The 23,984-nt window shown below is 49.1% G+C and overlaps 1 protein-coding gene and 1 pseudogene across 1 annotated transcript; one reads left to right on the top strand and one right to left on the bottom strand.

Moving 5' to 3' along the window:
- Nucleotides 1–16: 16 nt before the first annotated feature.
- Nucleotides 17–3,215, bottom strand: LTC4S (leukotriene C4 synthase). Its single transcript, XM_066343302.1, has 5 exons — nucleotides 3,057–3,215; nucleotides 1,220–1,319; nucleotides 1,049–1,119; nucleotides 879–960; nucleotides 17–689 (listed from the first exon to the last, which is right to left on the bottom strand). Exons 1-5 carry the CDS (start codon nucleotides 3,112–3,114, stop codon nucleotides 548–550), a joined length of 453 nt encoding a protein of 150 aa, XP_066199399.1. The 5' UTR covers nucleotides 3,115–3,215; the 3' UTR covers nucleotides 17–547.
- A 7,329-nt stretch (nucleotides 3,216–10,544) lies between these two features.
- LOC136375987 (small ribosomal subunit protein eS12-like) lies at nucleotides 10,545–10,929 on the top strand (annotated as a pseudogene).
- The last annotated feature ends 13,055 nt before the right edge of the window (nucleotides 10,930–23,984 follow it).

The following is a 23,984-nucleotide window of genomic DNA, read 5'->3' as shown; positions in this document are numbered from 1 at the left end:
GCCTGGGCCACCCTGAAAGGTCTGCACATGCAGATGGAGCAGCCACAGAATCCAGTGCCCTGGACACCAAAAGCTGCCTCTGCTCCATGAGGACCCCCATTCTTCCATCACCCACCCCAACTGCCTGAGATGGGGCCTCAAACTGAAGGCATTCCCAATTTCCTCCTTCCGCCTCCTTTGAGGGTCTCAGCCATGCCAGTGTCCACAGTCCCCAAGGCCCTGCTCATCCATAACCTCCGTTTTGGACACATTTTAGAGACTGCCACCCACATCGGGCCTTTGCACACATTGTAGCCCTGTTTGGAAAGCTTCTCCCCTGCGACTCGGCTAAAAGACAGCTCTAGAAGGATGTTACGTACTTCCCGCCGGCAGGCCTGGGACTGGGCCTTTCCAGGCTCCACTGCCTGCGGAGTGCGACCCAGTCCAGAGAGCATTCGGGGTCGGGTCACAGCACTTTAATTAGAGACTGGGATGGGGCGAGCACCCTCTCCCATCCTCCAGGCGGCCCCAGCTCCTCTCCAGCCGCATTGATCCCGCGTCGTAGGTCTCAGGCCCCCGGTAGCAGTGTCCGGAGCCACTCCAGCAGCGCCGCGCGCAGAGAGGCAGGGAGGAAGTGGGCGAGCAGGCCCAGCGCCGCCAGCGCCACCAGCAGCCAGAGCGCGCGCGCACTCGCGTACAGCGGGGCCAGCCTGCGGGCGGCGCTCAGCGAGGGGCACGCCCACCAGTCCCAGGAGGACGAACACCCAGGCCCAGCCCCCCAAAGGGTCCCCCAGCCTTCCGCTCCCGGCTCCGGTGGTCATGACCTTGCCCACCAACTTCCTTTCCTCGCCCCCCACCCCTCCCACCCCTCACCCCCCCCCACCCCCCCGCCTTCTCACCTCTGCTGCGTGGAGCGTGCGTAGCCCTGAAAATAGCGGAGGCGCGCCAACAAGTAGATTAGGCCGCACAGGGCCGCCGCACCTTGGGGAGAGCCGGCCGGGGCAGGGTAAGTGCACGGGTACGGGACCCCTGAGGCTCTAATGTGTGCGCCCCTGCCCCGCGCCCAGACCTTCGTGAAAGAAGATGCCAGCCACCCAGAGCGTGGCGAGGAACAGCGGGAAGTACTCGCTGCAGTTCACTCTGTGGTGGGGGCGGGGCGGCGTGAGGGCGTCGGCCCAAGACCTCGGCCCTGCCCCGCCCCGGGCTTGCCCCCTGCCCCGGACCCTCCACCACGCCTCACTGGGCTCGGTAGATGCGCTCGAACTCAGGTGGGCCGGTGGTGAGCGGCGGCGACACGCGGAAGGCCCTGCGCGCTGAGATAACCTGTAGAGAGAAGTAGGCTGGGAGCGAAGGAGGGTGGAAGTCAGGTTTGGCCGCCTGACAACAGCAGCCTCCCCAAGACGCTGCCTCCTATCCAGACTTGCACCTTCTCTTCTGTTTCCTCCCCACATTGAACTTGTTATGACTCCCCTTAAAAACCCTCTCCAGAGGACCTCCTAGTCCTGCTCTTCTCTGGGCTTGCCTAGTGCCAGGACACTCAGTGGGAAGGGCAGGGTGCAGCCTGGGGTGCCCTGTGAGTGTGGGGGAAGAGGACTGCTAACTACAGGGACACCTATAGGCAGGCTATTCAGACTTTTCTTCTAAATCATTTGACTTGCAAAATACAGGCAAATGCCCAGCTACCCGGGTCTCCCTCTAGACATGGACCTTGGCTTTGCAGCCCTTAGATAAAGGGGAGTGCCACTAGGGCTTGAGGGCAGAGCTGGCTGTGTCCTTCCAGGTGCAGGACTGCACACACCCTGTGGCTAACAGCCCCTGGTCCTGCAAAGCCTCCTGCCACTCCTTCAGGCCAGAGTCACTCAAGCCTGGGTTCCTGTGCCTCCAAACTGTGGTGTGGCCTCCTGTCTCAGTTTCTCTGTTCAGGTACTCTGGCCTAAATCTGACATACTCTCCCCTGCCCCAGGTGGTTGCAGCTGGGACTCTTCTTGTCCATCCTCAGGCCCCCAAAGTCTCTGCCACCTTTCATTCCTGCATGGTAGTCTTGCCCTGGGGCTCTGAGAGTGCCCCAGGCCAGGCCCTCACCAATGCCCCAATGCTGGGTGTCCCCAACTATCTTCCTGCAAGTCCTGTGGCTCTGGAACCCTTGGTGCCAGGCCCTCTGCAGACATAACCTATCAAGGGTGGTCATGCCCCCAGTGTAGGATCTGAAGGAGGTCCAGAGGCTACATGAGCAGAGGCTGAGGGCCAAGCTTGATGGTGAGGCAGGATATGTAGCCTGCTTGGTCCCTTCAGACCCATGCCCTAGGCTGTGCCTTGTTCTAGCCATATACAGTGGTGTCCCAAGCAGTGGGGATATCTGGCCCAGGAATGTGTCCTCTAAGGCCAGCCTGAGAAGAGCACCAACCATTTGGGGCCCAAGGGAGCAAGTTCCAACCCTGTCCAGCTCCACGTGGTCCCAGCATGGAGAGGGTGCCTTTGAAGGCAAGGGCAGGGAATGGCATTTTCCTGCTGGTATACAGGGGAGGGACAGATGGAGAGGGTGAGAGCTGGCTGTAGCAGGGCTACACCAGGCCCGTAGTTATCCTACTTCAGTACCCAGTACCCGACCATTTATTCATCCTGGTACACACATACCCAGCCCAACACAGCTAGATGCCCATCTGCTCTCAGAAAGCCTTTGGCCTCCTCCAGTGTTCTTTATGCTGCTCAAGGGACCACCTCACTCCATGGTGCCTGGCATGCCTACCTCAATCATTCCTCAGAGGCCTTTTTCCATTTTGCTGCCCCTGTCAGCCTTGGTCCCTGCCCAGAGTTTCACAGTTCACCCTGCAGACACCCCTTTAGGACTTACCCTTCCCCATCTGGGAAAGAGCAAGCTCCTCAACCCTGGGACATCCTGGCCTCCAGTAGTAGAGTCAGTGGGACCAGAAGAGCTTGGACACCAGAGTCTGGGATGGGGGCTCCACTTCTGGCCCTCACCTGGGCCTGGGCCCTCCAGTCTCTCCCTGGGACCTACAGGCAGAAGGCAGCTGCATGGCTCTGAGGTCCACCCACCTCCCAAACAGGAGCCAGCTCACCTTGCAGCAGGACTCCCAGGAGGGTAACAGTGGCCAGAAGAGCCACCTCATCCTTCATGGTGGTGCCAGTGGCTGGTGGGTAAGGGCTAGCTGCAGAGTTTTTATCAGCCCGGCCTGGCTGCTTGCTACTCAGAGGCTGGAGGCCAACGCAGCAGAGGAAGAGTGGCTGGAGCTCCAGCCCCGCCCCGCCCCTCACCATGGAGGAGTTTTGGGGGAGGGGTGTAACCATGGTCAGAGAAGGAGGGAGCCTGGTCAGACTGAAAAGGCGGAAACCAAGGCCAGATGAGTATTGAGTATATGCAGGAGAGAACAGCTGGCTGGGCCAGCCTGGCCACTTCCTCTAGTCCTTCTAGCTTCTCAGCCAAGCCGTGTGCTGACAGAACTCAAGCTGTCCACCCAGGTGTGCTCCAGCCTCAAGTGTGTCCAGCCAGCACGGGATCCCTGTGTTCCCGGGGCCCTGCACTCTAAGCATGTCCCAGCTGGCCCTCCAGATCTAGGTCTGGTTTCAGGAAACCAGAGACTCTTACCTGGGTACCTACTACCATTGCTTCCCACCTACCACCAAATCCCACTCATGCTCACATCCATCACTAGTGCTACCTTCCAAGCCCTGCCCTGCCCCAGTCCCATCTCACCTGGGCACAAGTAACATGGGTTCCCAGTTCTGATTTGCCACCCCCTTATACACACCCACTTATCTTTTTCCCTGCCCCCCAAACAGGGCTGTTTGGTAACATGCAACTCTGACTGCAGAGCCATCCAAACACTCAGTTCGTGCTGGGAACAGCCAAATGCTTGCTTGCTTTCAGGAAGCTTGATGCCCACCAGCCTCACAGCTGCCTGGGCTCCATGTACATGGGCAATCCAGATGGCAGGGTGGGTTAGCTCACTCAGGACAGCTGAACTCATCCTCTCCGGGGCCTCTGACCCACAGTGGTCACCTGCCATTTCTGCCTACCCAGCAGCCCTCCTTCCTGAGGCCCTGTCACTCCCTGTGTTCAGGTCCTGTGGTCTGGACAGACCTGCTCATGCCACTCCCAGGCCTGTAGAATGGACATAGCCAAAACTGACTGTGGAGCCAAGGCTAACTCAAGAGACACAATTCTGGAAACTTCCTTAGAACTTTGGGAGAAGGAATTCAGAGTGGGGAGGGAGATTGCTGCAGGCCACTGGTGGCTGCATAGCAGCCCGAGGAGGATGGAGCCCACACGGGGAAGGGACAGCCTGACAGGAGAGAGATGACTCATATCCTGGAACCCTGATACCACCTTGCCTGGACTGCCCCATGGCCATTCAGCCTTTTGGCTCATGCTAGTTTGTGGTGGGATTTGGTACAGACTGATACACAAGCATAGGCCAGAGCCAACAAGAGTACAAGCAACCACTAGCCTTGCTATGGAAGGGACAGGGACAGAGCAGCTGGGTCTTTGGAGCAACTGCTGCTGCAGCAGTTCCTGGGCCACCCTGATGGCCTAGCGCCCCTCAGCCTCTACACCTTTGCCACCCATCTGGCCTCCTGTCTTGCTGCACTGACAGCCCAGGTTCCAGCCTCAGGGCTGTGTTGCCTGCAGGGTTCCCCAAGAACCCCTTTTACCCTCATCACCTGGCCAACACCAATGAATGTTCTTTGACCATTCTGGTCTTTCCTTCCCCCCACCCCAACCAGTTGCTTCCCAACTTGGGGCACAACAAGGGCAAGGCTGGGTCTCCAAGTCATGCCCTCTGTACTGCATCCTGCTTTGGACCAGGTCTGATCAGTAGGAGCTCAGTGACAGGGGATGGCTGATAGATGCTTAGAAGCAAACGGGAGCAGCAGGGAACAGATGCCAGACACGTTCTCTAGCCCTCTGGCTGCCTACTCAGCCTTCTTCTTCTCTGAAACCTGCCCTGACCACAGCTCCTACTCTGGCCTTCCCTCCAGCCCTGAATTTCCTGAAGGATGGGACACATGCTGGCAGGAGGCCTGTGCACAGGGCATGTCTGTGTAGTGTGCATGTCTGCCAGTTAGCGTGTTTTATGCCTGTGTGTCTCTCGCAGAGTCCTGGTGCTTGGTAGTATATTATAGCTCATCTGTGGCCCAAGTGTTTGTCTGTGGGTTCCTACAGACAGGGGAGGATGTAAGCCCTCTTCTCTGCCAAGCTCTTGTTTCCTCTAAGGCCTAAGCATCCTCCCGTCCAAGCTCATTTCCTCTGCCTTTGCAGCTGGAAGCTGACTAACATCAGCGGTGTCTGAGGAAGTCCCTGCCTCAGTTGCTGGAGCTCTCTCCAAGCCCTTTGGTCTGTACCTCGCTCCCTCTGAGCTTGCCCAGCCTCTCAGGTCCCTACCTGGGCTGAGTCTGCTCAGGTGACAGAGGTCCAGCCTAAAGCCCTCTAGGCACTGGCCTCCCTCACCCCTACGTACCCTCCTAGGCAGCCCTGCAGGTGCCAGCATCAGGAGGGAAGTGAGAAAGCCTCTCCCTAACCCCTTGCAGGACATGCCTCTGTGACGCAGGACTCATGCCCTCTGTACTACAACCCCTATATAGCACTGGGGACCTTCTGGAAGCTGAGCTTGCCACTGACCTCTGAGGAGTGGAAAGGCCAGCAGCCATTATGTTGAAAAGAAATTACAACTCCTGTATGACAGACCATCATAAACAGTGCACAACTCAAACCATAAGCTTAAACTAAGAAAAAAAAATGAAAAAGAAAAGATTTATTTTGAAATTATTTTACTTACAAAAAAATGCAAAAATAGTACAGTTCCTGCACATTCACCCAGTTTCCTCTAATATTAAAATCTTATATAACCGCCTGACCGGGCAGTGGTGCAGTGGGTAGAGTGTTGGACTGGGATGCGGAAGACCCAGGTTTGAGACCCTGAGGTCGCCAGCTTGAGTGAGGGCTCATCTGGTTTGAGCTAAAGCTCACCAGCTTGAGTCCAAGGTCGCTGGCTCGAGCAAGGGGTTAGTCGGTCTGCTGAAGGCCCGCGGTTAAGGCATGTATGAGAAAGCAATCAATGAACAATTAAGGTGTTGCAATGTGCAACGAAAAACTAATGACTGATGCTTCTCATCTCTCTCCGTCCCTGTCTATTCCTCACTCTGACTCTCTCTCTGTCTCTGTAAAAAGAAAAAAAAAAACTTATATAACCTATTTCCATTATGGAAACTAAGAAATTAATGTTGATACAATATTATTAGCTGTTTTACAGATCTTTTTCTTTATTTCTTTCTTTTAAAGATTTTTATTTATTCATTTTAAAGCAAGGAGAGAGAGAGGTGGGGGAGACTTGTGCCTTGACCAGGCAAACCTGGGGCTTCAAACCAGCATCCTCAGCGTTGCAGGTCAACAGTTTATCCACTGCGCCACCACAGGCCAGGCTACCGCTCTTTTTCAAGTATCATCAATTGTCCCACTAAAATAGTACAAAGGCCTCAAAAGCATGCTAAGTGTACCAGACACAAAGACCACATGCCATATAAGTCCTTTCATATAAAATGTCCAGAAAAGGCAAAGCAATAAAGACAGAAAACAGCCTGACCTGTGGTGGCACAGTGGATAAAGCGTCAACCTGGAAACACTGAGGTTGCCAGTTCAAAACCTTGGGCTTGCCTGATCAAGGCACATATGGGAGTTGATGCTTCCTGCTCCTCCCCCCTTCTCTCTCTCTCTCTCTCCCCTCTCTATAATGAATAAATAAGATCTTTAAAAAAAAAAAAAAAGACAGAAAACAGGTCAGCGGTAGCCTGGGCTGCAAGTGTGAGGAATCTGACTGGGATGATACAAGTATTCTAGAGCTAAGTTGTAATTTGTACAACTCGTAAATTTACTAAAAATCACTGGAGTAAACACTTAAAATGGTTCAATTTTATGGTATGTAAACTTTTTTCTAAAGTTAGAAAATAGCCTGACCAGGTAATGCAGGGAAGCAAATGAAATTAGACAAAAACATCAGGTCCTAAATGAGAGAACAGGAGAAATCTCCGGAAAATAAAGAACTGAAATGAAAGCAAGCAAAATACAAGACACAAAGTTCTAAACAATGGTTTATAAGGCTGCTCAAGAAACTTAATGAGAACTTCAGCAGCATAAAAAACACACACACACAGAAACCATAAAAAAGGAATGAAGGAGCCTGACCAGATAGTGGCGCGGTGGATAGAGCTTTGAACTGGGATGTGGAAGATCCAGGTTCTAAACCCTGAGGTTGCTAGCTTGAGCACAGGCTCATTCAGCTTGAGCCTGGGCTCGCTGGCTTGAGCATGGGATCATAGACATGACCCCATGGTCACTGGCTTGAAGCCCAAGGTCACTGGTTTGAGCCCAAAGTCACTGGCTTGAGGAAGGGGTCATTTGCTCTGCTAAAGGCCCCCAGTCAGGGCACATATAAGAAAGCAGTCAGGCCTGACCAAGTGGTGGCGCAGTGGATAGAGCGTCGGACTGGGATGCAGAGGACCCAGGTTCGAGACCCCGAGGTCGCCAGCTTGAGCGCGGGCTCATCTGGTTTGAGCAAAAGCCTACCAGCTTGAACCCAAAATCGCTGGGTCCAGCAAGGGGTTACTTGGTCTGCTGAAGGCCTGTGGTCAAGGCACATATGAGAAAGCAATCAATGAACAACTAAAGTGTTGCAATGCGCAATGAAAAACTAATGATTGATGCTTCTCATCTCTCTCTGTCCCTGTCTATTCCTCTCTCTGACTCACTCTCTGTCTCTATAATAAATAAATTAATTAATTAAATTTAAAAAAAAAGAAAGTCAGTCAATGAACAACTAAGGTGCTACAACAAAGAATTGATGCTTCTCATCTCTCTTCCTGTCTGTCCCTCTCTCTGTCACACACACACATACACACACGAAATGAAGGATACATGAACTGAAATGAAGAATAATTTATAGGGATTCAACAGTAGAGTAGATGGAGCAGAGTATCAAATAAACTATTCGGAATATAAAGAAGCAGAAAACACCCAGTCAGAACAGCAAAAAAAAAAAAGGCATTCCAAAATTGAGGATAGTGTAAGGAGCATATGAGACAATGCCAACATTTGCCTCACGGGAGTGCCTGAGGAAGAAGAGAGAGAGCAAGAAATTGAACTCCTATTTGAAAACATTCCTAACATGGTGAAGGAAATAGACATACAAGTCTAGGAAGCACAGAGAGTCCCAAACAAGATGAACCCAGAGAGACCCACACCAATATATGGCATAATTAATATGCCAAAAGTTAAAGACAAAGGAAGAATCTTTTTTTTTAATAATGAAGACCACTTTTTTTTTTAACTTTATTTATTCATTTTAGAGAGGAGAGAGAAAGGGAGAGAGAGAGAGACAGAGAGGAAGAGAGAGAGGAGAGAGAAAGACAGAGAGAGAAGGTGGGGAGGAGCTGGAAGGATCAACTCCCATATGTGCCTTGACCAGGCAAGCCCAGGGTTTCGAACTGGCGACCTCAGCATTTCCAGGTCGATGCTTTATCCACTGCGCCACCACAGGTCAGGCCAAAGGAAGAATCTTAAGGCACTTTTGCAAACATGATGAACATTCCTAAAACCTGCTGGACTTACTGTAAGAAGTGTGGCAGGCATTAGCCCCACGAAGTAACATAGTACAGAAGGGTAAGGACCATCTGTATGCACAGGGAAAGCGGCACTATGACAGAAAGTAGAGTGGCTGTGGTGGGCAGACTAAGGTGATGTGTCTCAAAAAGGCTAAAACTACAAAGAAGATTGTGCTCAGGCAAGAATGCACTGAGCCCAAGTGCAGATCTAAGAGAAGGCTGGATATAAGAATTTTGTACTGGAAGAAGTTATAAAGAGAAAGGGCCAAGTGATCCCAATTCTAAGCTTCACATTTTGTTTTCTTATGTGACAATAAAATCTTGAGGATATATTTGCTTCATACAAACAAAAAGATTCTTAAAAGTAGCAAGACAGCCTGGCCTGTGGTAGAGCAATGGATGGACCATTGACTGGGAATGCTGAGGTCGCTTCGAAACCCCAGACTTGCCCAGTCAAGGCACATATAAGAAGCAACTATTACGAGTTGATGCTTCCCATTCCTCCCCCTGCCTTTCTCTCTATATTTTCTCTCTAAAATCTATAAACAAAATCTTTTTAAAAAACTTAAATAAAAATGCAGCAAGAGAAATCAGTTAGCTACCTACAAAGAATCTCCCAAAAATATGAATAATAAAATAGCAATCTATCAACAATTAATTAATTGATTGGTTGATTGATTTTTTTAGAGAGAGAGAGGAAGGGAAAGAGATGAGAAGCATCAACTTGTAGTTGCAGCACTTTAGTTGTTCATCGATTGCTTCTCATATGAGCTCTGACTGGGGGGAGGGTTCCAGCTGAGCCAATGACCCCTTGCTCAAGCCAGTGACCATGCGATCATTTCGATGATCCCATGCTCAAGCCAGCAACCCCTCAATCAAGTTTGTGAGCCCACGTTCAAGTCGGATGAGCCCACACTCAAGCTGGCGACCTTAGGGTTTCAAACCTGAGTCCTCAACATCCCAAGTCGATGCTCTATCCACTGCACTACCACCATCTGGTCAGGCTATCAACAATTACTTTAAATGTAAATGGATTACATGCTCTAATCAAAAGACAAATGGTGACTGAATAGATAATAAAACAAGACCCTTATACCTGCTGTCTATAAGAATTTCAGATCAAATGAGACACACAGACTGAAAGTAAAAATATGTAATAAGATATTTCAATACCTGACCTGTGGTGGCACAGTGGATAAAGCGTCGACCTGGAAATGCTGAGGTCGCCAGTTCGAAACCCTGGGCTTGCCTGGTCAAGGCACATATGGGAGTTGATGCTTCCAGCTCCTCCCCCCCTTCTCTCTCTCTCTGTCTTTCCTCTCTCTCTCTCTCTCTGTCTCTCCCTCTACTCTCTAAAATGAATAAATTTAAAAAAAAAAAGATATTTCAAGAAAATAGGAACAAGCCCTGGCCGGTTGGCTCAGTGGTATAGCGTCGGCCTGGCGTGCAGGAGTCCCGGGTTCGATTCCCGGCCACGGCACACAGGAGAAGCGCGCATCTGCTTCTCCACCCCTCCCCCTCTCCTTCCTCTCTGTCTCTCTCTGCCCCTCCCGCAGCTGAGGTTCCATTGGAGCAAAGATGGCCCGGGGGCTGAGGATGGCTCTGCGGCCTCTGCCTCAGGCGCTAGAATGGCTCTGGATGCAACAGAGCGACACCCCAGAGGGGCAGAGCATCGTCCCCTGGTGGGCATGCCGGGTGGATCCCAGTCAGGAGCATGCGGGAGTCTGTTGTCTGTCTGACTGCCTCCCCGTTTCCAGTTTCGGAAAAATGCAAAAAAAAATAATAATAAATAAATAAAAAAATAGGAACAAAACAAAAAGTTGGAATAGCAATACTTATACCAGACAAAACAGACTTTACAACAAAGGCTAGCTTTTCCCTGTCGCTGCAGAACTGCATAGACGTGGCAGCTTGTGTGCATTCAAAATTGGCTCCATTCATAACTCACTGCCATGGCCAAGGAAGGCATTGCTACTGGAGGTGTAATGGACGTTACTGCTTCTTTACAAGAGGTGCTAAGAGCCCCTCATCTGCAATAGTCTACCGCAGAATAGGAAGCTGCCAAAAAGCCTTAGACAAGCTCCAAGCTCACCTCTGTGCGCTTGCATCCGTCTGTGATGAGCCTGTGCATATTGGGCTGGTGGAGGCCCTTTGTGCTGAGCACCAAGTCCACTTAATTAAAGTTGATGACAAGAAACTAGGAATGGTTAGGACTCTGTAAAATTATATGGAGGGAAACTCCCGTTTGGTTGTTGCAGTTGTGTGATAGTTAAGGACTATGGCAAAGAGTGTCAGGTAAAAGATGTCATACAGGAGTACTTCAAATGCAAAATGTAAAAAAATATCCTGACCAGGCAGTGGTATAGTGGATAGAGCATCAACCTGGGATGCAGAAAACCCAGGTTCAAAACCTGGAGGTTGCTGGTTTGAGCACAGGCTCATCCGGCTTGAGCATGCTGTGGGCTCACCAGCTTGAGTGTGGGGTCACTGGCTTGAGTAGGGGATCATAGACATGACCCCATGGTGGCTGGCTTAAGCCCAAAGGTTGCTGGCTTGAGCCCAGGGTCACTGGCTTCAGCAAGGGGTCACTGGCTTGGCTGGAGTCCCGTGGTAAAGGCACATATGAGAAAGCAATCAATGACCAACTAAGTGACACAACAAAGAATTGATGTTTCTCATCTCTCTTCCTTCCTGTCTCTATGTGTTCCTCTCTCTGTCTCTCTGTTTCACTGCCTCCCACTCTCACTAAAAAATAAAATAATGAACAACTAAACTTGGCTTTTGTTTTTCAAAAAGAAAGGTGAAAAAGAGGCCGTATAAAAAGCCCTGGCCAGGTAGCTCAGCAGAGTATCATCTGGGTATCCTAAGATTGTGGATTCAATCCTTGGTCAGGGCACATAGAAGAATCAACTAATGCCCTGACCTGTGGTTCTGCAGTGGATAAAGCATCGACCTGAAATGCTGAGGTCGCAGGTTTTAAACCCCGGGCTTGCCCAGTCAAAGCACATATGAGAAGCAACTACTACTAGTTGATGCTTCCTTCTCCTCTCCTTCCTTTCTTTCTCCCCTCCCTAAAATCAATAAATAAAATCTTAAAAAAAAAAGAATCAACCAATGAATGCATAAGTGAGTGGAACAACAAATTGATGTTTCTCTCTCTCAAAATTTTTTAAAGGCTATATAACAAGAGACAAAGAAGTATCCAGAAACTCTACTTCAGGGTATTCATCTGAAGAAACCTGAAACACTAAATAAAAAAATATATACATCCATATGTTTATTACAGTATGATTCACAATAGCCCAGATATGGAAGCAACCTAAGTGTCCATCAATAGATGAATGGGCAAAGAAGAAATGGTGTGTCTATACTATGGAATATGATTTGACCACAAAAAAGAATGAAATCTTGCCATCTGTGGCAACATGAATGGACCTAGGGGGCTTTGTGCTAGGTGAAATAAGTCAGAAAGACAAATGCCTGATGATTTTACTTTTATGTGGAATCTAGAAAACAAAATAAGACAAGCAGAACAGAGACAGACTCATAGATGCAAGGAGCATTTTGATGGTTGTCAGACGGAAGGGGGCTTGGGGAGAAGGGTAAAAGAGGTGAAGGGATTCAGAAGTACAAACTGGTGGTTGCAGAATGGTCATGGGGATGTAGAGTGCAGCATAGGGAATATAATCAATATATTAAAATGAACATGTATGGTGTCAGATGGGTGCTGGATTCATTGGGTAATCACTTCGTAGATTATACACATGTCAATCACAAGGTTGTACACCTGAAACTAATATAATATTGTATTCAAATGTAATTTAAAAATAAAATAAAAAATTCACAAGGAGGAGAAAAGACATTTCAGTTTGACCAGACAGTAACAGTGGACAGAGTGTTGGACCAGGATGCAGAGGACCCAGGTTTGAAACCCCCAAGTCACCAGCTTGAGCACGGGCTCACCAGCTTGAGTGTGGGGTCACTGGCTTGAGCGTGGGATCATAGACATGACCTCAAGGTCACTGGCTTGAGACCAAAGGTTGCTGGCTGAGCAAGGGGTCACTCAGTCTGCTGCAGCCCCCTGGTCAGGCACATATGAGAAAGCAGTCAATGAACAACTAAGGAGTCGCAATGAAAAAATTATGCTTCTCATCCTCTCCCTTCCTGTCTGTCTGTCTCTATCTGTCCCTCTCTCCATCTCTGTCACACACACACACAAAAAGAAAATACATTTATAGTATTTATTGAAAAAAACTTGTGTAAGTAGATCCACACAGCTCAAACTTGTGTTGGTCAAGGCTCAACAGTGCTAGTCATTGCACTTTGTACCTCCTACCACAAAAATAAATATAATAAATAAAAGAGGTTTGGGGGACCTCTTTGGGTTTGAGGTACAGCATATTCTGCACTTAAGGACCCTGCCATGACCCATTTATTAGGTGACACACAAAACTACCAGCTGTAAGTGTGGCCTAGAACAAGGCCAAGGCTACAGGGCAAGTCACTCTCCTGCTTCATCCACAAAGTATAGCTGATACCCTGGTGGTCGAAGTATCTGTGGTGGAGACAGAGATTGAGGTGTTCCTGGTAAGCTCCTAAGTGTACTCTGTTGTGCCCCAGAGTAAGGCTCTACCTCCCCAAAACAAAGTGAAATTTGACAGTGGGTACATGGGACATAGGAGCCCCAAGTGACTATTGGCCAGAGCAGCTGGTCAATGTGCTGAATCTGTGGGACCCGACGAATCAGAGCAGGAGCCCCTCACACCTGGGAAGGGGTGCTTGGCATTAGCTGAGCAGGGTCCAAGGCACAAGTCAACACCTGCCTCACCCACCACTGTGGTCCCAGCACCTCTTCTTTGGCCAAAACCGCCCTGAGGAAGGGCTCCCTCTGATGGAAGGCCAGTGTCTTCATAATCCTTGTGGTGGCTTTTTGCAATGTACTAGATATCTTAATTTTACTTTAAGAAGTTTGCCCATGGCCTGGCCTGTGGTGGTGCAGTGGATAAAATGTTGATCTGGAATGCTGAGGTCACTGATTTGAAACGCCAGGCTTGCCTGGCCAAGTCACATAGAGGATGCAACTACTATGTGTTGATACTTCCTGCCCTCCCCCCCAAAAGTCAATAAATAAAGTCTTAAAAAAAAAAGTCTATCCACGTTTTACCTTATGTCCTGTTTAAGAAATTCTTTTCTAGCCCCTGGCCAAGTAGCTCAGTTGGTTAGAGTGTCATCCCCATACACCAAAGTTGTGAGTTCGATCCCCAGTCAGAGCACATAACAAGAATCAACCAGTGAATGCATAAATAAGTAGAACAACAAATCGATGTTTCTCTCTCTAAAATAAATTTCTTAAAAATTGTTAACCAGGGTTTTTTGAAGCCTACTCTGCTAACTTTTGCAAATGGGATATAGAATAGCCATTATAATATGTTAAACACTGTCTAACAGTTAAACAAAGCCTTCAGTTGTATTTCAGGAGAGATCTGTTTGGGTCTATCCTTGGTTTCAAACACCTGACTATGCTTTTATATAATTTCCCATAATAGTTTATATATAGGTAGGGCAAAGTAGGTTTACACTTGTTCGTATGAAAGAGTATAACAATAAATAAACTTTCACATCATCACAACTGTAAACCTACTTTTGCCCCACTTACTCAGACGATGGGGGAAGGAATAAACAATAAAGGGGAAATTCCTCTGCAGCTGGGTGCATGCCAAGTACAGTAAAAGTCAAGATGATGGTGGTTTGTGTGTGTAGGGGGGTTCCACTATGAGACGTACATAGTAGGAACTATGATAGTGGCTATAAGGGGCAGAGGCCATCCTGGGAAAAGGATCAGATTGGGTAAGGACACAGAACCTTGGAAGATCTAGGATTGGTTAGGAAAGGGCTCAATGCAGGGCAGTAAAAGATTGGGAAATTGACTGGTTAGTTTGAAAAAGCACCTGACCTTAATCAGAACCTTCTCTCTCTCTTCTTTCTCTGCTCTCTTGGCAATAGGGGCTCAACAAACCAGGCAGTAGCTTTTAATTAAGGCTTAATGGGACTCCTACTGCCTCCTGGAGGATGCGTTCTTCCTTGGGAGCCAGGTGTCTGAACCCGCAGAGCCTGAAGCTGCGGTATAGGAAATACAAGCTCCTGCAGTGGGCCCAGAGTGATGGTAAGCAAGGGTGTTTTCCACCCCGTCTCATATATGTTGGAGACACAGCCCCACATCCCAGTCACTGGTCTGGGTGTACACCCTTTCTGGAGGATGGCACCTCATCCCGCTAAGGTCTTATTACCAAGCTGGCCCCAGTCTATGCATCACTTTTCAGATTAGCAGTCTGTTGGCCTGGAGGAGGCAGGACAATGAATCCTGCTGCTGTGTACCCACATAACACCACTACGGAGAGAGTACCTTGATCCAAGGCCATGTAAGATATATTCAGTATTGGCAAGTCAAATACTGACCCTTCTGACAGCAGTGCTGGTCCAGGCTCACCAGCAGGACAGGAGGACCACACTCAGGCTCTGTGTCCATTTCAGGTGTGAATGGTTGGTGCCAAGGACATAAATGACAAAAACTGAGGAACTGTCACAGACTGGGGAAGACTGAGGAGGCTTGAAAACTCAGTGCAGTATGAGTGGATGGAATCCTGGAGCAGAAAAAGGGCACCACAGGACAAGGGCTAAAATCTGAATTTGATCTGCTGATAAATTAACAGTCTTTATATCAATGTTAATTTCATCTCTCTAATAATTAGACTGTTGCTATAAAGAATGCTAACATATGAGGCAGCTGGGGGAAGGGTATATTAGCATTCTTTGTACTATTTTAGAAAACAAATGTATTGAGGTATATAATTTATAAACCAAAGATTCACCCATTTAAAATGTATAATTCAATGACTTTTAACAATTGACTCACTCATGGAAACATCACCATAATCCGGTGTTAGAACATTTTCATTATCCCCATGGCCCCAGTCCTAGGGCACCACTAATCTGCTTTCTGTCTCTACTGTTGTGCCTTTCCTGGACATTTCACATAAAGGGCACATTAATATGTGTTTTCTGTGTGTTTGTCTGCCACAACTTAGTTTAAAGTTTTTGAGGTCTTTGAACTGTCACAACTTTTTGTTTAAATCTGAAATTATTTCAAGGTGAAAAGCTGGGGAAAAAAAAGAAAAAAGAAGACCAATCACTGCCCGTCCCAGCGTGGAAAGGACTAGTGTGCTACCGAGTGGCACCAGATCTCACTGGCCGGCTGGGCTTGACATTTAGCAGCGACAGAGCTAGCCTCCGGGAGTCAGTGCCGAGCTGGGGGACCTTACAGTGCCCGCGCCATTGCCACCACAGCTAGTTCATTGTAAGCCCCTTTTTAAGCACAAGGGTGGCCAATGGCTGAGGCTGGTCGATGGCCATTGCAGCTGCAATATGGACTCAACTTGGTTGAGTTTACAGTAAGTAATCCACAGTTATTTGCCAGGGACTGTCTGCTTTTTTTTCCCCCCTAAAGCAAGAGGAGGGTAGATAGACTCTGGCTTGCGCCTCAACCGGGATCCACCCGGCAACCCCCGTCTGGGGCTGATGCTCAAATCAACCGAGCTATCCTCAGCACTCAGGGCTGATGCTGGAACTAGTTGAGCCACTGGCTATGAGAGAGGAAGAGAGAGAGAAGGAGAGAGAGGGAGGGGAGAGAAGCAGATGGTTGCGTCTCATGTGTGCCCTGACCAGGGATTGAACCCGGGATATCCACACGCTGAGCAAACTCTCTATCCACTGAACAAGCTGGCCAGGGTCCAATTTGCTTTTTGTAGGGGCCAGACTGGTGGATGAAATGGACATAGATGAGGGAGCCCAGCACCCTGCATCCTATTCGGCTTTCAGGCTAGTGCTAATCTTTGCCTTTTTCTCTAGAACATTGCTGTTCCTATACTCTTGGTTGGGGGGAGTGGTTTCAGAGCTTGACCAATGGGAGGGTTCTGCAAGTGTGTCCATTCTGATTAAACATCCAGGCAAGGGAAATGGCCAGGCGGGGCTGTGGACCTGGGCTTGGGCCAGGTCTCCATTTATTGTGTGTCGCTTTTACTCCAGTCACCTGTCTGGGAAGCCACTATGACACAGCATCCTTAGGTAGCCATGTCAACTCAGACCTCTTATCCCAGCATCCCAAAACAATAGAGAAAGTCCTCTTCCCCAAGGTATGGTTGTCTAAGTAGCTGGCTGCAGGTTGCTGTGGGAAGGACCTGGAGAATCATTCCTGCACCACTTACAGTGATGCTGGCGAGGCCTCCCTTGTGGGGTCCCTCCTTGCCATTTGTCAAGGGGTTCTGAATCTGACAACAGCCTCAAGTCTGAACACTGAGCAATGTTTTGTGACTTTGCCTTGGGGCAGCTTTCCTTAGCCATATAATCAAGAACCCATGCATGGCTAATTCCTTCTGGTTATACAAGAGAATGCCAGCTCTTTCTCAGATGCCCATCTATTTTCTACCCCTCTCCACTGCCCCAGGACCTGTAAATAGCTCCCAGGCTCTCTGTGGGCGGTCTGCCAACGTGGTCTGCATGATGACAATGGCTCCCAGCTGGCTCCCTGGCTGAGGGATCTTCTCCACCCTGTGGCTTGCAGGGATCCCGACTTTTTAATGCATCTGCTACTGTCAGTTTGGGCCCTGGAAGAGCAACCACCCCACTTCTCAATGATGTGTCACTCCAGTGCATCCTCTCTTTTTGGTAAACAGATGTCCTCTGGGTCTTATTGCAGAATCTAATTAGCTAGTGGGTTCTGTGGCCTTTCATACATATAGAGTAGGTCCAGATTAGCATGCCCTCCATCAAGTGCTTGGACCCCTTCCTCCACTGCCTGTGGCCATGGCTCCTGCATTTCCGCTCCTTGAGCCTGGGCCACAGCTTTCTCAAAGCTTCCCCAGCCAAGCTGGCAGTGTACTGGCACTGTTAAGCCTAATCTGGAGGGACCCGAAACATTGAAGACACGAACAAAATCCATCGATTGCACATCAAAGCTTTATTGTCTAGCTTGGCCAAGCGGCGGCAACTCCGACAGAAATCTGAGGGAGAGCGCGCCGGCCCTTTGTTCTACCTAGTTTTTATAGGTTTGTAAGTGGGAAGTACAGAAGCAAAAACTGCAATTAGGTGTCCTTTACCACTATTGGTTATAGTCATATGTCCTTTAACATGATAGGACCATGTTCAATTTGTAAGCCATACATCATTTTGGAGAAAACAAAATTTATAAGTCAACACAATGGTAGAAAGATGTCTCAGGCCCTGGCCGGTTGGCTCAGCGGTAGAGCGTCAGCCTAGCGTGCAGAGGACCCGGGTTCGATTCCCGGCCAGGGCACACAGGAGAAGCGCCCATTTGCTTCTCCACCCCTCCGCCGCGCCTTCCTCTCTGTCTCTCTCTTCCCCTCCCGCAGCCAAGGCTCCATTGGAACAAAGATGGCCCGGGCGCTGGGGATGGCTCTGTGGCCTCTGCCCCAGGCGCTAGAGTGGCTCTGGTCGCAACATGGCGACGCCCAGGATGGGCAGAGCATCGCCCCCTGGTGGGCAGAGCGTCGCCCCTGGTGGGCGTGCCGGGTGGATCCCGGTCGGGCGCATGCGGGAGTCTGTCTGACTGTCTCTCCCTGTTTCCAGCTTCAGAAAAATGGAAAAAAAAAAAAAAAAAGAAAAAAAAAAAGATGTCTCTTTACATATTAAAAGGCATTCCTATATTTTCTAGTGTTTATCCGCCATCTCTCTGTCCAGAGTCACACGTATTAACCATATGCATTTACATAGGAGAGGTCGTTTCCATGGGGACAAATGCCCGCAAATGGCTCATTACTATAAGAAAAGGTTTATTTGGCTTTTCTCTTCCTGCACCTGGCTAGCCATTCACCCCTTTCCCCACAGGTGTGGTGGAATGTCTGGGAATCCATGTTTTCCTTCCTTTTGCATTTACAATACAATGCCAAGGGCCATCCTGGTTTTATGCCAATCACACAGTACAGAGATTATTCTCAAAAGTTCTCTGCACACTTTAACCCAAATTAATAAAATTTTCTTCAAGCCTCTTAAAATATTAATATTAATTCTGTAGCTTTTGGTACTTTACAACACCTGCGGGTGAAGTGGCGCAGTGGCTCCTCAGGCACTGTTTCCTGGGCTCTGCCAGGTTGTAAGTCCTGTGTTACAGCAGGTGCTCTCCTATAGATTCATTTTCCCTGGACCAGTTTCCTGTTTGTGCCCCCACAGCCCCACCCTTTGGCCCCCTGCACACTCCCACTCCTGCCCTGCCATTTCTGCAAGGTCCTGCAGGGCCGTGGGCATGTTATCCCTTTACTCTCAGCAGACCCAGTGCTTCCCCATCTCGGTTATGTTATTGCATGATCCTTGCTATTGGTCCAGTGGCCAGGAGGGAAGGTGGGATGCCAAGAGGAATGGGCAGAGACTTATGTGTGATTTTCAAGTAAGAGGAAAGCACCAGCCCTTAAGAGAAAGGAGTGACCCATCTACAAGCCCAATGGGGATCAGCCTTGCAAGTCTTAGGGCATCAATAGTGATGTCCCCCCATCCTAAGTGTCAGGGTCCCTCTTTTTCCTAAACAGAACAGTGATCTTGGTTTAGTGGACTTGGTGGGTTGAGAATTCAACTTTCACATCAAGGTCCGGCCTGATCCCATCAGCTCTATGTGCCTTTTTGGTAGGCTGCCAAGGAGGCCCTCTGATTTCACATGCTCAGCTTTTTTTTTTTTAAGTGAGAGGAGAGGAGATAGAGAGACAGAGCCCAGACACCCCCCCAGACCCCCACACACGCCTTGACCAGGGTCCACCTGGCAACCCCCATCTGGGACGGATGCTCGAACCAACTGAACTATCTTTAGCACCCAGGGCGATGCTCCAACCAATTGAGCCACTGGCAGCAGGAGGTGAAGAAGGGGAGAAAAGCAGGTGGTCCCTCTGTGTGCTCTGACCGGGAATCGATCCCAGGATGTTCATACGCTGGACCAACGCTCTATCCACTGAGCCAACCAAACGGCCATGCTCAGCTTTTCATTGTCTTTCCTCTTGACATCTCCCAGGAACAGCCCTTGGATGCTACAGAATTTTGGTTTTTTAAATTTTTATTCTGGTAAGGAGACTTAATATATATCTACCCTTTAATTTTTTAAGTGCAGGCACAGTAATCCTGATTATCATACGGCAGATCTCTAGGGTTTATTCATCTCACTTTACTGAAACTGTGCCAATTGATTAGCAACTCCCAATTTCCCTTCCACCCAGCCCCTGGTAACCAACATTCCATTTATTGATCCTTATTTAAAGGAAATTGATTGACTTCAGCTTGACCTGTGATGGTGCAGTGGGTAAAGCAATTGACCTTGAACGCTCAAATCACCTGTTTGAAACCCTGGGCTTGCCCGGTCAAGGCACATATGAGAAGCAACTATTATAAGTTGATGATTCCTGCTCCTCCCTGTCCCCTTCTCTCTCTCTCCTCTCTCTAAAATCAATAAATAAAGTCTTAAAATTATATTGTAGAGAGAGAGAATGGCGGAAGAGAGAAAGAGAAACATCACGTTTGTTGTTCCACTTATTTATGCATTCATCAGTTGACTCTTGTATGTGGACCGACTGGGGATTGAACCCACAACCTTGGTGTGTGGGGATGATGCTCTAACCAACTGAGCTACCTGGCCAGGGCCTCCACTAACTGATTCTAAGAATTTGACTACTTTTAATACCTCATGTATGTAGAATCATGCAGTGTTTGTCTTTTTTGTGGCTGGCTTATTTCATTTAGCATGTTATCAAGTTTCATTCATGTTTAACATTTGACAGGCTTTCCTTTTTTATTTTTTTTAAAAGATTTTATTTATTCACTTTAGAGAAGAGAGGGGGGGGGAGAGTAGGGGGAGGAGCAGGAAGCATCAACTCCCATATGTGCCTTGACTGGGCAAGCCCAGGGTTTCGAACCGGAGACCTCAGTGTTCCAGGTCCACGCTTTATCCACTGCGCCACCACATGTCAGGCGACAGGCTTTCCTTTTTAAGACTGAATAATAATTCATTGTATGTATATGCTATATACATCTGTGGATGGACACTTAGATTGTTCCCACATCTTGGCTATTGTGAATAGTGCTGCAATGAACATGAAAGTGCTCATATCTTCTGATTTTAATTATTCTGGGTAAATAAGTATGGAGAAGTGGAACTGCTGGATCAGATGGTAGTTCTATTATTATTTTTTGAGGAACCACAACACTGTTCTCCATAGTGGCTGTACCATTTGTATTTCCATCAATAGTGCACAGAGTTCTGTTTCTCCACACCCTTGCCAACATGTCTTTTGTCTTTTGTTCCATAGTTTTTATTATTACTTGGTCTCTTAAACTTCTTGGAGGCCTAGCATGTTGGGGTTCCTTCCCTGTATCCTATCCCAGTATCGCCAGGCTGAGTTTCCTAGCTGCAACGGGCCAGCGCCTCTGCACGCATGCTCACCAGTGATGGGTCCTTGATGCAGAGCACCTGCAGTGAGCCAGCTCTCAACACCCATTGCAGGGCTGGCCCTGAGAGCGCTCCCTGCTCCCACTGTCTCAGGTCAACTTCCCCAGAAGCAGAGTTGGGTGAGGGCCGGCACACTGTGAACACCAACTGTGAGTGAACAAGGGCAGCTGGGCTGGGCTGAGGGGAGCAGGGCTGAGATGCGGTTGCACAGAGGCCTCAGACGATTTCAGGGGCCATTAGAGATGTCCCACATTGAGGAAAGAGCTGTCCCTATGCACCCCATACTGACCAGTCTCCAGATCTAGGCTGCCCCTAAGAAGGGGCATAACTGTGGGCAAGGCAGCCTCCTTGCACTGAAGGCTAGGCCCGGGGAGCCTTAGTTGTGATCCAGCACAATCAACATTCTTGGCCTTTGGGGTGGGGAGCCCTTTGGCTCTGAAGCAGGGGTCCCCAAACTACGACCCGCGGGCCGCATGTGGCCCCCTGAGGCCATTTATCTGCCCCCCTGCCGCACTTCTGGAAGGGGCACCTCTTTCATTGGTGGTCAGTGAGAGGAGCACAGGATGGAGTACTGTATGTGGTGGCCCCGCAAAGCGCAGCGTCGCTCACGTACCCCTACTACTTCCGCTGACGCGGGATGCACGTGTCACGGCTCGGAAAGTGCATCATATCACTTGTTATGGCTAGCAGTGACAAATATGGAACCGGACATTGACCATCTCATTAACCAAAAGCAGGCCCATAGCTCCCATCGAAATACTGGTCTGTTTGTTGATTTAAATTTACTTGTTCTTTTTTTTTTTTTTTACAGAGGCAGAGATAGACAGGGACAGACAGACAGGAACGGAGAGAGATGAGAAGCATCAATCATTAGTTTTTCGTTGCACATTGCGACTTCTTAGTTGTTCATTGATTGCTTTCTCATATGTGCCTTGACTGCGGGCCTTCAGCAGACCGAGTAACACCTTACTGGAGCCAGCGACCTTGGGTCCAAGCTGGTGAGCTTTTTGCTCAAGCCAGATGAGCCCGCACTCAAGCTGGCGACCTCGGGGTCTCGAACCTGGGTCCTTCCGCATCCCAGCCCGACGCTCTATCCACTGCGCCACCACCTGGTCAGGCTAAATTTACTTGTTCTTTATTTTAAATATTGTATTTGTTCCCGTTTTGTTTTTTGACTTTAAAATAAGATATGTGCAGTGTGCTTAGGGATTTGTTCATAGTTTTTTTATAGTCCGGCCCTTCAATGGTCTGAGGGACAGTGAACTGGCCCCCTGTGTAAAAAGTTTGGGGACCCCTGCTCTGAAGGATCAGGTGGGCTCACACTGTGTCCGTAGGGGTGGGCTGGGGCTTAGACAGGCCCTGTTCTCTTGTTCTAGTTATCCTAGGATGTCATAAAATGTCTAAGGAGCGGATGGTGGCAAGGATGCTGACAGAATAGGATAGGATAGCTTCAAAGGACAGATGAGAAGCAGTTTAAGAAAAGCATCTTTTACTGCACAAACAAGTATCAAAAAGAAGAAATGGCATGGGGTGATGCAACTAATAAAGCAGATTTGGGTTTTCTTACTACTTGGGGACTAGGACCTCTCTTGCCTCCAGCTCTGAGGTTACATGATGTAGTAGGTAGGGTGCCGCTCCTGACTTGGGAGATGACTGTGTATGGCATGGACCTGCCCCACAGGGCAAGAAAGGACCTGGGTTCTTATGAAAGCACAGAGCCCGCCTAGACCCGTAGCATGAAGACACGATTGGCCATGGTGTGAGGAGTGAGGAGGCACAGTGTTTAGTGCAGCCAGAGCCTCCATGATGCACCAGGGACACAGAATTCCACTCTCTCTTTCTGTCACTTTGAAAAGTTCTGCTTTCCAGGTACAACGATAAATGGAGGCTTCGGCTTGTACTCCATGAGCAACCTAATAGCTCCCATGTCCTCACACAGCTATCCTTGCTCCTCTCCACACTTCCAGAAGGACTTGCTCAGTGACCTGCAGCAGGGAAGTCTGCAGACGTGGCCACATTGGTCAGAACAGAGAACCCTGCAACTCTCCTGCCCCAGGCAGCTGCTGTATTTATTGTCTCATGTTTTTGTGGCAGGCAATACCTCCTTTTCCATGGCAGGTTATCCCTCTCAGAGGTTGTATACCAGGACACTGGGGAGGGGGACCTATGAGTTCAGTCCTTGCCACACTGATTTCCACATTGGGGGAGGGTCAAATTGTTTTTTAAACCTTCATGAAATGGCCTGCATGCACCGAGGACAGTGTGCAGCCCACCTCATTGCAGCCGTTTGAAGAACACATTAGTTTGGAAACGGCAGCAGAAGGCAGTCTGGATAGCAGCAGGTGCATCACCAACTTGAAGACAAAAGGGCCAGTCAGGCAAATTCATCCCATGTTGTTATAAAATGTAAAAAGGAAACTCCCATCCAAGTACTAACTAGGCCCGACCCTGCTTAGCTTCTGAGATCAGACGAGATCTGGCGCATTCAGGGTGGTATGGCCATAGACATAAAAAGAAAACTAAGAGTGATTTAGGTGTAACCAGTTTACACTCTTTTGAGATAACTCCATATATTTTAACTGTGAATACCATGTGTGAAGTAATGTAACTGTATCTTATGTAAAAGCCCACTATGGCCCTGGCCGGTTGGCTCAGCGGTAGAGCGTCGGCCTGGCGTGCGGGGGACCCGGGTTCGATTTCCGGCCAGGGCACATAGAAGTGCCCATTTGCTTCTCCACACCCCCCCCTCCTTCCTCTCTGTCTCTCTCTTCCCCTTCCGCAGCCAAGGCTCCATTGGAGCAAAGATGGCCCGGGCGCTGGGGATGGCTCCTTGGCCTCTGCCCCAGGCGCTAGAGTGGCTCTGGTCTCGGTAGAGCGATGCCCCGGAGGGGCAGAG

The sequence above is a fragment of the Saccopteryx leptura genome, chromosome 6, assembly GCF_036850995.1.
Source record: "Saccopteryx leptura isolate mSacLep1 chromosome 6, mSacLep1_pri_phased_curated, whole genome shotgun sequence".
In the NCBI taxonomy this organism is placed as follows: domain Eukaryota; kingdom Metazoa; phylum Chordata; class Mammalia; order Chiroptera; family Emballonuridae; genus Saccopteryx; species Saccopteryx leptura.
The sequence above is the reverse complement of the archived record's forward strand: the minus strand, read 5'-3'. Positions and strand labels throughout refer to the sequence as shown.